At 42.8% G+C, this 13,719-nt stretch overlaps 1 protein-coding gene across 3 annotated transcripts in view; it reads left to right on the top strand.

The window, feature by feature from the left end:
* NEURL1 (neuralized E3 ubiquitin protein ligase 1) overlaps nt 1-13,719 on the top strand; it is a 142,706-nt gene that overhangs the window by 124,020 nt on the left and 4,967 nt on the right. For all 3 annotated transcript variants that reach the window (XM_077182921.1, XM_077182922.1, XM_054637847.2), the window contains one exon: nt 1,097-1,777. In XM_077182921.1, coding sequence (XP_077039036.1) covers nt 1,097-1,777 — 681 coding nt within the window. The remainder of the gene's footprint in view (nt 1-1,096; nt 1,778-13,719) is intronic.

The raw sequence follows: 13,719 nt of genomic DNA, 5'->3' as shown, positions 1-13,719 counted from the left end.
GCACATCTCATGCTGGGGTGTTGCTTTGTGTTGTTTGGGGTGGTGTCACCTCCTGCTATTTGGATCTGGGCTCAAAGCCACAACACACTTCAGTCCAATTGGGTCACAGCTTCTTACACCATCCCAGAAATTTCCCACATATTCAATTTTCACAGAAAGTTGGACATAAGAATAAATTTTTGCATTATTTCCACTTTCTTTAGAATTTTTTAATGAAGGTGTTTTTTTTCTGTAAATTGTACTTTAAAATTTCTAAGACAACAGCACAGCTAAGGATCTGTTAAATATAGGTAATTTCAGCATTAAAGACAGGGGAGTATGTTCCTCAGGAAAAAAAAAAAAAAGATTTGTTCTTGAAGCCACAGGTGATACTAACAAAGAAGATAAGGTTCAATTTTGTTCCCACTGGTGGATTTGAATGTCTGAGCATCATCTTTCTTAGTTGTATATTTGTGGATTTGAATTTTAATTATTTGGGTTGGAAATAATAAATGATTGTATTGTATATCTAAAACCCAGCATATTCTCAAATTCTGCACTGTAAAATTCATGTCTGTACTGCTCTACAGTGAGAATCAGGACACTAATGATTAGCTATAGACAGAAATATTAATTAAATTTCATGTGGTGATAAATAATATAGAGCTGAACATAGCAATTTCTTTAAAATAAAAAAAATTGTAGCTAGATATTTATTTCATAAGTCTGTGAGAATTACTGTAGACAATAAAGAGGGCATGAAAGAGAGCCTGCATAGATATTGATTGGTATGTTGAGGGTGTATTTCAGATATTTATCCTCTGCTTTCCCTCTCCAAGGAGAGCCTCCCTTGGGCAATTCTTGCCATTGATTTTGAGTCTGCCTGCTCAGAAGCTGGAAGTGTTGTTGCTGGTGGGGAAAGTACAAGAACAGCAATTGATTGCAAGTACATTTTATGATACTCTGCTCCTATATTGCAAAGGGGAAAATTTTTTAATGGCGGCAGGTCTCAGATTCTCCCTTTTAAACATATCGAGCAAACCCATATTTTTTCAAGCTCCAGGACATTTTTATTTTCTCTGAAAGTGACCCCTTTTTTGGTTCCTTTCTCCCACAGACAGTGAAATCATCCCTCCCGACTGCCTGCGGCCCCGCTCCTTCACGGCCATCCGCCGGCCCTCGCTGCGGCGGGACACGGAGGACACGCGTCTCTCGGTCAGCCTGTGTGACCTCAACCTGCAGGAGGACGCCTTCCACGTGACGGCCACCACCTGCCCCATCCCGCAGAACTCCCTCAACTCCCAGCACTCCCACCTGCTCCCGTCCCAGCTGGAGAGCGACCTCCGCTTCCACCTCCTCCGGGGACCCCACGTGAAAATCCTGGATGACCAGACCGTGGCCCGCCTGGAGCATGCCCGGGAGGAGAGGACTTTGGTGTTCACCAGCAGACCCCTTCGGATCAATGAAACCATTTTCGTCAAAATCAACAAGTCCAACTCTGTGCGCACAGGGACGCTCTCCTACGGGGTGACGTCCTGCGACCCCGGCACCCTGCGCCCCAGCGACCTCCCCTACAACCCCGAATCCCTGGTCGACCGAAAGGAGTTCTGGGCCATCTGCCGAGTGCTGGTGCCCCTCCAGAGCGGAGACATCCTGGGATTTATGGTGAATTCCGATGGTGAGCTGCACTTGAGCCACAACGGGGCCGGCATTGGCATGCAGGTGTGCGCGGACTGTTCCCAGCCCCTCTGGATGTTCTTCGTTTTACACGGCGCCATCATGCAAATTCGATTGCTAGGTATGTTGGACCCCCTTTTTCCAAACCTTGTGCACAAGGAAGCAAGGAGGGGGGTACATCATGGGAGAGGGAGTGAATGGCTCCCTCCCTGCTCTAGGATGAGGTACAAATTTTGGTTTGTATATCAAAGAAGGTCTTTCATAAAAAGAAAAAAAAATGCAAGGCACAAACATAGCATACGGGTTTGAGTTACAAGACTTAACCTCCTTGCACTTCTGTAACACCCTTCATGTGATGGTCTCAAAGATCTTTTCAGATAATGAATTAAGCCTCAGGGACCTCCATTAAAGTACAGATGAGTCATCACTGACCTAAGAGAAGCAAGGAGGGCAGAGGAGAGGTGCTTTGGGCTGAGATAATGTAAGGCATAGCCAGCAGGAGAAAAGACATCTGGTGCCCTTCTCTGTGTGCTAGATATCTGGGATGATGGACTCCCAAAAGAGGGGTGCCCTTGCTTTCCCAGGCTTGCATGTGAGAGGCAAGCCAGCAAGCAGAGAGTAAACCCAGTGGTTCACTGAGCATGGCACTGACCATCTCAACTGGAGAAAGGTTTCCTTGTCCTCCAGCCCTTTTAAAGGCAGTGTAGCTCACACAGGTTGAGAGATGTCTGAAGAGCTGGCCTCTTGGTATTTTTGCTGTTTTTTCAGCTCTTTTAGCTGACATACTTCATTGAAATGAAGCTGCAAGTCACAGTTGGAAGGTGTGGAGAGAAAAGTGTTGAAATAACATTTCTCAGGATCAAATTTACTTTCTTGTGTGTGTATTTTAGACAAGTATAAGATGTGTTCAATCATTAATTTGTACCATATCATGGTTCTGCTGTATCAGTGTCAGACAGTAAAAAATGGATTCTGAGAACATGATGTAATTCCCAGTATCTCTCTAAATGAAGAAGATTAAAAAATGCTCCTTTCTGTTTATACTGTTATATAACTTTAAATATACTTATATTCCATCTTGCTTCAAATCCTCCTCATACCTAGCAGCAAAAAAACCCCAAAAAAACCAACAATCTGCCTCTCCTTCAAATTCAAGAGCCAACCAACACCTCCTTTTTTATGGTTTATAGACAGTATTTGAAGATAAATTGTGAACACACACACATCTGTCTGCAGGGTCCAGTTCACCTTAAACACAGTATGAAATGCCTTGTATAATTTGTTTGAAGTTGACCACAGGCCTCTGCTGTGAGTGTTTTGTGGCTGTTAAAGGCTCACAGAAGACAAATGTAATACTGCAATTTATTTCCAGGAGCCCGAGACTCAATCCCTGCTAATTCAGCCTGATTACATTTGATGTGGGTACTGTACATAATCCATGGTTTGCTCTGCTCTCCACCAGCATGTCATTGTGATAATGGTAGGTGAAGTCAGACAGAGCTCAGTAAAGCAGGAGATTAAATGCTCCTGTGTATGTTAGAAGGAAAACATACTTAGGTCATTGAGCTGCTGGTAAAACTAAATCATCAACCAGTGCTTCCTTTTATATGAGATCACTGATTCTGGCAGTTTGGCACAGAGCAAGGAGCCTGTTTGCAATGAGCTCTGAAACAGGCCAGCAAGGATGTGTCTCCCCAGAGGGACAGAATCACATCCTCATACTGAATTTGACAGAGCATGGGCATGAGCACAGACCTCCTGTGTAAACCTCCTGCTGTGCATGCCCTGCAAATGTCCTCCCTGCTTGATCACAAGTTCAGCCCAAACCAGTACATGCCCAGTGCATGTTTTAGATAAATCTACACTTGTATGCATGAAATGAAATGTGCAGAGTTGGAAAACCCCTCACTTCTTGTGTTTGTGACCATGGCAGGCTTTTCTAGCTTTGGTCACTGGGAAAGAACCTAAAAATGGGCTATTGTTCCTTAGTGAGATGTAAGTGAACAGAGCTGGACTTGCTGACCTTGCCTCTCTCAAGGAAAGGGTTGGACCCTGCTGAGTGTACAACTTTATCCACATCAGCTTGGGCAGCAAGCTGTTATCTCCAAGCTAAATGCTCTGGAATTGGAGCTTGCCTGTAATTTTTAACAGGCATTAAAATACAAATAGAGCTTTTCATAGCTATATTTCCAGTATAACCAGTATAACAATGCTGGGAGCAGTGCAGTCCCAGTATCAGTACAACATGAGTTTAGTACAACTGCCCAGAGAAAAGCACTGTTGCTGTCCCAACTGCATCTCTGCAACTGCCGTAATTACATGGATCAGCAATATCCTGACAGAAGGCAAAGAAAATAATGAACTCCCAACTCTAACTATTGCAGTTTTATTAGGGAGGTGATGTGCACTGTTTGCACTGCAGTGGAACAGATTATGGTGCTTGCCATAATATGTGTCATTATAATATTAGAAAACGTAAGAAGAATGTAAAGTGTTCATCTTTCTAATGACATGCTCCATCTTCAGAATGCAAACAAGAATAATTTTGTGAGATCTGTCTTTTGTAATTTGAGCTTTATATCACAGCAGAAGACATTTATAGTAATCTTTTTCTAGTTTAAATAGAAAAAGTGAAGTTACATATCCTTGAAAGAAATGAGACACAAATATTGCAAAAGGCATAATTGTACCAAACCTATCCTAAATGGCAGATGTCATTCTGTTTCCGGGGCACACCATTATGAGATTAACCAAAGTGACATTATACAGTGTTAAAGGAACATCAGCACTACAGCTGACTATAAAATGAAATTGAAGTTGCTGGGTTTGCTTCTTCTCCAGCTTACCAGTTTTGTTTGGCAAATGGACAGCCACTCTTACACCTAGAGAAGGTTTGTTTTTGACTTGGAGAACAAGATGACTCCAGGTATTGATCACTGGATACTGTATTTCATGACTGGACATTATTTATTTGGTCCTGATGCAGAGCAGGAGCAAGCTCAGGTCTCTGCTGGCCTGTGACTTTGCCATAGAAGCTGACATTTGCGGACTGCAGTTATTCCACAGTGCTGAAGATACAACATTTATTTCCTAATGTCAGGGGTGACCATCTCTACCCAGGCTGGTGATCTTACAGGACTCTGTAGGAGAGGAGGGCAGTGTGGGAATAGCTGGATAGTAAAGAATTCTGACTTCTGTTTTCCTCTTATCAATCTGGCATCGTATACTGGCAATGTATTCGCTGTAAGAGAAATAAAACAGCTGAAAATAAAGATGAGGTTGGAAACACTATTATTCTTCATGCCATCCCAGTAAAAGTAAAATAAATTAAACTCAAGCCCCACTTTAATGCAGTGAGAGGCCACAGTCATCTGTAGGGGAGGCAGAAGAAAGTCAGTTTGTTTCAAAGAAAAGTTTAAAAGGCAACTTGACCACATAGAGCAAAGATAAATGAAAGAGAAGGGCACTTTCATGTAGCAGATAATAGCACAAGAAATATCAAGCTGCTGGGAAATGGACACAAATTTAAATTAAACATAAATGAGGGTAATTAACTGTAGGAACCAGCTATTGAGGGAGGCAATAGATCTTTTTTGTCAGGGAAGCCCTACTAAATATTTTATATGTTAAGTGCTGGTCTTAATTTAGTAATTCTGGGGATTATGCACATAAAAACAACCAAACAGAAACCCAGATCATTAGGCATGTAGAAATGAAACAGTCTTTGTGTATCCTTTAGGAATTTCATTAGCTGAGGCTTGGGTTGGTTTTTTCAGATATCATTCCTATATAGTCAACAAAACCAGCCCATTAAATTTGATTTACTGCTCTCAGCTTTTGCTGGTAAGCATTTCAGCTCTCACACAGTTTTATTGACAGCTCTGAAAGTTTGAAATGAGCCAGTCTGGATACAATGGTCTGGTTTTGGTCAGGTTTTGGTGGTGTAATTCATTTATGAAGTTAAATTGATTGACCCCATAAGGTTTCAAAATGTATGACTCATGTTTGGAGAAGCTATCACAGCAATAAGTTTATATATTTAATGTTTGAGGATCCAAATGGTTGGGGATATTCTTTTATTTTCTTTTGTCTCAGAGTTGAATTGCTAGCAAGTAAAACAACTTGCTTAATTTCTTTTTTTTTTTTTTTTTTTTTGTGGTTTTGGTTTCCCTTGTGAATTTCATCCTTTCCAATAATATTGAAGCTTTCTTCTGAGCAATGAAATAACATGTTCTATCAACAGTCACACTAATGAAGCCAGGTTGCCAACTTATCAGTGTCCTTTCTTTCCATGCACTTCAATAACTCCAGCCCCACCAGAACAGCTGCACAATATAGTAGCTTTCTGGATGTCTCCTAATGCTGGCCAAGAGCCAGTCCTAGGCATGAAAAAAACAACCCAAGAGCCAGCATTTGGTGTAGGCAAGTCTGAATTCACATCCATGCTGGATAAATGCAGTACCTGGGACACTTTCCCACCTCCTTTACCATGGACATGAGCTGGGGGTCCTGCTTAGCTGCCCATTGAAAAATATTTACATATCAGTTGTTGCTGAGGTTTGCATCCTTCTTTAAGACTTTATTGAAATTGGACAATGTGCTCAAAACTGAGGAGATGAGGAAGAAAGAGCTGACATGGGACTTGCAGAAAAACCAGCTCTGTGTCCTCGGGATTTCTGTCAACACCAGTGGGCAACAAACCAAATTGGAAATTAGCTCAGCAGAGTACTGTGGGACACAATTTGCTGGCAAAGGGCTCTTTAAATCAACAGTGAAATTTGATCTAAAGTGGCCTTGGTGCCAGTCTGAAGGACTGCCAGCTGCAGCCAGTCCCAGTTACAGGCAGGTTTACCGGAGCCGTGCCCATTGCGACTCTCACTGGTGGTCAAACTTAGCAGTCCTGGTAGTGCTGCCCTTGTTAAAACAGCATTTTTCCTGGAGCTGACTGAAAAGACCTGAAACTTCATGGATGAACAGAGTAGTGTCTTCCTTAAGTGTCAGAGAGCAATAGTTTACCAGAGGGAATTACTTTGTCTTCTTCTGTGATGTTCATCACACTGCCCTGTCTGGTTTTCCTTGACTTTTGCTCTATCCCAGGTGAGTGACCAGCTCACCACAGACCACTAATGATTCACAGGACAGTGAATCTGCCCTCTCTCTTCTAAACAGTATTTTTTCTCCATGTCCCAGAATCCCTCACTTAATCTTGCTGATACTGTTCCTGCAACTACTGTCTCCAATGTGTCCCCATGGGAGACTTCTCTTCTTTCTTGTCTCTGCTGTGGCAGTTGTCTGGCCTGATCCTCCTAAAAATCTGTAGGACTTCTTGGGAGATGATCCCATCTTACCTCATCTTTCCAAGTTTTTGTCCTGAGTAAATGAGATTTTTATCCTGTGGTTGATCCTTGACTGTCACAGGACTCCAGCATCCAATGGCAGAGATTCTGTCCCTTCCAAAAAGCTTCTCCTCTCTGGTTGCACTTAGATACTTACTTGGCATGCACAATTACTGCAGTGAGGACACAAAATATTTAAATGGTATTTGGTGTGTGCAGCTGTTACAGACACTGCCCATGGCACAGACTGTAGGTGAGTTTGTAGAGAAGTATCTCACATAAGTGAGAAGCATCCAGGATCTTGGTCCTCCAGCTCTGAGTTTAGAAGCCTCTCCTGCTTGAGGGAAGATAGTTCTTGGCAGTAGCAAATCACACCCCCTGCTCTCTGATCTCTGAGGGGGTCAGTACATTATCCATTTGGAATTTTGATCCTTCTCCCCCTTGCTTCATTGCAGTGACATGGAAATTGTTGAGTTAAACACAGCATAAGAGAAGCCTGATAACTGCCTAGACATTGTTGCACAGAAATGCACATAATGAATCTCTTCCTTTAACAGACTTTCAATTAGATATGCCCCAGAGTTCCATCTTCCATGTTTTGATTTGTATGGAAAATGGCCTCATTTAAGCTGATTGGGATCTAATGGGCCCACATGTGTGTCATTTAACAGCCTGGAATTCCTGTGCACTGCAGGGTACAGGGTAGTTTATGGTGTTAGAGACTGGGGGAAGGAGGAGAGTTAATATTCTGTGCCTCCTGGAAGGCAATCCACTTGTATTAATTGATACCTCATCATAAATACTCCTATCATGTATGGTTTGCTTTCATTCTGAGTGAAGTACACATTACTGATGGTAAGTTGGAACAGCTGCAAAGATAATACAGCATCCTTAACTGCTGAGCTTGATTATAGCACTGCACAGAGCTCTCCATTCACCTTTTGTTTTATATTCTTTGTTTCAAAGGAGAGTTAGCACAAAGGGAAGCTGCTGTGTGAGAGAGGACAAGTTATAACTTGGGCCTTGGAAAACTGGAGAGGTGGATGCACTCAAATGCTTGACTTCCCTGTGGTCAGTGCCAGCAATGTCAGTGTTAATACCTGCTTGTGGCACCTTTGTACCACACACTGAAGATCCCATCACACGACACATAATTAACCTGCACTTGGACAGGTGGTCAGTGACATCAGCCTGTGCTCTGAGGTGTGAGCTGGTATCCAGGTAAAGGCTGGGGAAAGCAAACACACTTCCTCTAGCAGCAGCCACAGGGCTCCCAAATGTCCTGTCCTCTGCACATAGTCCTTGACAAGAGCAGGAACTATTATCATCATTAATATAAGAAACAATTACTGGCTGTAGTGAGATTTTCATAGTAAGTGAGGTGTAAGATTTCCCTTATCTCATAATACCTTTGCCTTCCTACAGTAAATATACATCCATACCAGCCTCTTTGCCTTACAACTTGTCTGTCAGGACAGATAAAATCTGCCTATTCTTTGATCTAACTTGGTGTGAGTTAGTTATTCTGGCTACTGTGAGAATCACATAGCAGGTTAAACTCTTTCTTTGATTCTTTGTCAGATTCCTTTGCATCCAGCAGTGCCCATGGAAATCCAGAGAGTGCTGGCCAAGAAAAGTTAAAGTATTTCTTTCCTGTATGCATCTACCACCCTATTTATACCTGTCCCTCCTGGAAAAGCACAGAGCTGGGAGGTGCTGGGTTAGGCAGCAATTTTCCTCTTGCTCACAGAACTATCTTTGCTGTGGTCTCCCAAATACCCTTGATTTGTTTTTCTTAAACAAGATGAAAGCACCAACTCTCATTTTTTGTGGTTTCAGCTACTTAATCCAGGCTTCTTTTTCCACCTCTTCTTGATGTAAGCATGTGCCTGGGTGCTTTGTTGCTCTAGAATTTCTCAGGTTGAGAGGTGGAGCTCCAACTCTATGACTCTTTCACTTCAGTTCAGCCATTCATTGCATGGTTTCCATGCCCTCAGGATTTTGCAGGATGTAAGTGCTGAGTGACCACTGAACTTCACCTATCAGGTTGAGACAGATACACTGTAAGTTTGCTATGTGCTCTTTGCTTCCAGGGAGCACACTGGGTTTGGGCTGTGAGAGCTGCTGAATCAAAAACCTCTGTGGCATTTGGAGCTTTCCTGTTTCCCCTGCTTAGCTGGAGTGTGCCTGTGACTGCAGGAGGGTAATGGATGTGCTGGTGCCCCGCTGCCCTTTTGGACACAGCAGACAGCAAGGCTCCAGTAAAGCCATAAAGTACACTCCTTTTCTGTTCCTCATGAAAGTCTGAACTGTTGTTCTCCATGTGGTTTGGATCTAACTTTTACTTCCTTAAACAGTGGTTGTCTGACGCCCATCTGCAAACACAGACCTAATGGTTTTGCATGCAAAATCTGCCAGGCTGCTTTTTGACCTATTTCTGGACATTTCTTTAGTATAATGCAAAATCCCTTATATTTTCATGGGCCTGTGAAGGACAAAATGTGTTATTGTTCTATTCAGAACAATTTTTAAGTCGCTCAGGAAATGTCTGAATGCAAAAAAGCCCATGGATCAGCAGCTGACATGGGTCACCAGGTACTGATGTACCTGAGAGGCAGAGATGAGCTGCAGCACAGAGGCTGGGCTCTGAGAGCATGGTTGACCAAAAACCATTGAGCCCAAGGGGAAGGAAGCTCTGGTTTCTGGCCAGGGCAGTATTGTTCCCATCACCGTGGGAACACAACCAATGGATGTGTGAATGCATGTATTTTACAGCATTCAGAAATGATGGATGTGCTCACATCCTTCCCCAACATTATCGTTATCTTCAACTACCACGTAACCAGGCAGCAACAGGTGCTTTGTTCTTTTGTTTTAGCACAATGGATTCAGAAGGCCCTGTTGGGCAAGACCTGAGTGGGGCTAGGGGACAGAATAGCTCTCCTGAAGCCATGGCTGGAAGCCAGAAAATCTGAAGAGAACCTGGATGCTCTGGTGTCCAATATCCAGTGCCAGAAACGTCACAGCCCCCTCACTCTGGAGCAGCTCATGTATTACAGGACAGACCTCCTAAGAGAGATGTTCACATGAGCTCAGAACACACATTTGTGCCAGATTTTTGAAAGAACCTGGATCCTGTTTAGATAACAAAATAAATGGCCCTGATACACTGAGAATGTTAAATATGAGAAAGGGTATTGAACAGTTTTTGAGACAGGGTAAGCATTTTAGCTGGTATGATTAAACAATCTGTCTCCTAACAGAAGGAAATCATGTTGAGAGTTTTAAAAGGCATCTAAGTGATGCCATCATACAAGACATCTATGACTGCCAGGTACCCAGTGATCACTAGACTGAAATGTATGAGAAGTGCAGAGATGGCTTGAACTCCCTTAGACATGCTGCAGCCAGACCTGAACAGCTGTACTAACTTTTTTCTGTGCTGGAATACTCTGTGCTGGAAGTTCTGGGGCCTGTGGATGGATGGAACAACACTGAAAATCTGTGATTGCTATTGATAGTTACCTTATCTCTATTATCTGTCCTATTCATGCAGCAAATGTGTTATAAAAGAGAAGGGGCTGTCAATTTGCTCAACATGAAACTCAGCATATGGGCAAGTTCCTATGTTGCATAAGACTTTATTCTTCCCTAGAAACTATGGAAGGAGGCTCCTGTAATTTGTCTTTTAGGAACAATGTTTAGTTAAGCTTCTGGAATAGTTGTCAAGATGATTATGGGTAAAGAAAGCCCATAAAAATTTTGAAGATCATCAAACTATGTGAACTCTGACTTGTAGAGTAGTGGACATTCACTGACTGCATCCTGTAAGCCAGGAAAAACAAAGTTTAGGTGGGGTGGGTTCAAAGAGGGGAAAAAAAGGATGATTCTGGAGTGCAGACAACTAGTTCTGCATTATTGTTATAGAAATGTATGTAGAAACAATATTTTTATAAGATAACTGAGGGGGAGAGTTAATTGAAAACTGTATTTTTAGGGAGCATTAACTGTATCTGGTCTTCTTACCATTATAAGTCCTCCAGCAGTACAGCTCTCCCCAAAGAGCTGCCATGAGGAGAGATGCTTGGAAGTTGGGACAGCCTCAGGACATACCCTGGAGAATGGATTGCAGTGTTCTGGGAAATCACCCTCTTCACCACAATAGATACAGAGAATCAAAAGCATCTCTGACAGCCACAGCTGCTGTATTTTGGTCACAGGACGTTTTATAAAAGGGTAATTATGGATTCAGATAGCTACTCTCATAAAAATTGTAAATGCTGCATGGGATCCCAAGAGACTACTTACTTCACCTTCCTGTCCTGAAAGAGCTCTAATGATGGAGATGCCATGGTCTCTCTGGGAAGTCTGATTGCTTTACAGTGTTTCACTATCTACATAATGTCTAACCTTAGCACCTTAGGAGTCTGAACCCATGATTTCTTGTCTTACCCAGAACATTCATGAAGAACAGATTGTTTCTTTACTTCATTCATCAGGCTGTGAAAAATTTTGCTATATAAAAATCATAAAATCATACAATATTTTAGGTCAGAAGAGACCCCATGGAATTGCCTAATCCAACTTCCTGCTCAAAGCAGGGCTAACTTCCAAGGTAGCACAAGACTTTGTCCAGTTGAGTTTTGAGTATTTCCAGGGACAAAGACATGACAGTGTCTCCAGCCTCCTAAATCAGCCTCGCATCACCCTGGATTGGCTCAACCTTTTTGTTACAGGATGGTATTCTTGGTTTATGATCATCTTGCTGACCTGCAGCAATTTTCAGGCCTTTTTCTGTAGGATGTCTGTATTTCAAATTGAATGGACTAATTCCCTGTTCTGTGTTTAGGCAGCTGATTATCTCTGCTTAAGTGCTGCATTTTGCATTTGATCACATTGAACACTATACCATTTATTTCTCATCCTATTTCCAGACTATTTTGAAAGACAAACCTTTAGCATACTGGCAGCCTTTCCTGGCATGATGTTGTCTGTACATTCCATGGTAAAGCTCTCTTCTGAAAATATAATACTCTCCTTTGGTGGTGGACAGAGAGGTTCATTTATTTGCACCTCTCCCACAGCAGTGACAGAAGTGTAGACAAAGCATCAATCTGCATTGGTCTTCGCTAATAATTGGACTTTGTAAAGATAAAACAGCAAATGGAATTGATTCAAAATCTATTTAAAGGTGATTCCAGTGCGTTTGAGATCAAACATGAGACAAGTTAGCAGCAGAGACAATTGATCTGGAGGCTTTAGAGAGAGAAAGAATGTTTAAGTTGATTTACTTGGAGTTATTTAGTTTTTAAAGTCATGGTTTGAAAGCTGGCTCTTGGTGGGAGCTCTGTGCACACAATGAGCATGTTTGGCCTTGAGCTCATGTATCTGGTTTTAGTTAAACCAGGCTGGCCACACTCATTCCACTCTGCTCATGATCTCATTCCATGCTCCTTGTCATGATATCTGCACACCATCCAGCAATATATTAAAGCATGAGTAACATGTCTTATGTTGATTATTCTGTCACCAAGGGAGAAATGTGTCTTGTCTGGTAGGGAACTCAGATTGTTTTAAACAAAGCTCTATACTGACGCTGGAGAAAAGTCAAGAGCTGCGCCTTGTATTAGGAGGAAGAATTGGCAAGGTGTCTGCTGGCCCTTGGGTAAGGCCATTTTGGGACTCAGACCAGCTACAACCAGAGAAAACCATGGTTCCTGCACTGCTGAGCTCTCCCTGCACTGTGGAAAGGCCATTTGCCCTGCTGCCAGCATGCTTCATCAGCTCATATGCTGTGATACTTGGGGCACCTCCAAATTCTCCCATTAGTCCAGGAAGAGAAACACTCCTAACAGCCTTTATTTTGCCTTTAATGAAATGACCAGGTTGGTGTTAGAAAGGCAATGTGCTGTGTGTCAGCTGAGTGGAAGAAACGCCTCCAGGCTGTAGGGAGGAGAGGGAAGGCTTGAAAAACTTGTTCAGCTGCTCAGTGTTCATATTTGTGTGTGCAGTGAACGAGCTGAACCCTGTGCCCTGCTGGGCCTGTGTTCAGTGTGTGTTACCACAGGGCAAGTTTTCTGCTTTGGTCATCTGTCAGACTGGAGGGGAAGGGCTCTTGCTAGTAGCTGTCATTAGAGGATGCATCATTCTCTTTGCTTATTTACTGAGCTGAACTCCAGCTTCAGCTCCCATCTGTGTGGTGGAGGTACCTCTTTACAGTATCTCAAGTGTGAGAGCTCCAGAGCCCTTTATAGAGTCTAATTTAACTTCAGCCTGTGCCTGGAAGCAAAGTGCTCCTTTTTTTTGGAGAGGGGTGAAACTGAGGGACTGATGGCTTAGGCTAATTGCTTCTTCTCTCATACACAGTCCTCAAAACAGATTTTGACTCAAACATGACCCCTTCCCAGTTCCTGTGTTCCACTTTCACTGCTCAGTCTTGTTCTGCTAAAAAGAGCAGGAGAATCTGTGCTTTTGCTGTTTTTCACAATCCACAACTGGCACTTGCAGTCCCTGTCTCCCAGGTTTGGTCAGTAGCCTCCCTGCAAAGAGGAACTGAAGGGTGTTTCTGGCACATGGGGTTTTCCTGACCTCCCACTGCTGCTTTTTCTCTGGAGAATAGCCTCCAACTCATTGAGGACACTGTGGATCCAAACCCTCTGTGCCTCTGGCTCCTTATATGGTAACATGAAGAAGTCTGAGCATTTTAGTTCTGATTTCGAGTTACCCT

The sequence above is a fragment of the Agelaius phoeniceus genome, chromosome 9 (assembly GCF_051311805.1).
Source record: "Agelaius phoeniceus isolate bAgePho1 chromosome 9, bAgePho1.hap1, whole genome shotgun sequence".
Taxonomy (NCBI): domain Eukaryota; kingdom Metazoa; phylum Chordata; class Aves; order Passeriformes; family Icteridae; genus Agelaius; species Agelaius phoeniceus.
This window is presented reverse-complemented; position numbering and strand designations above follow the sequence as displayed.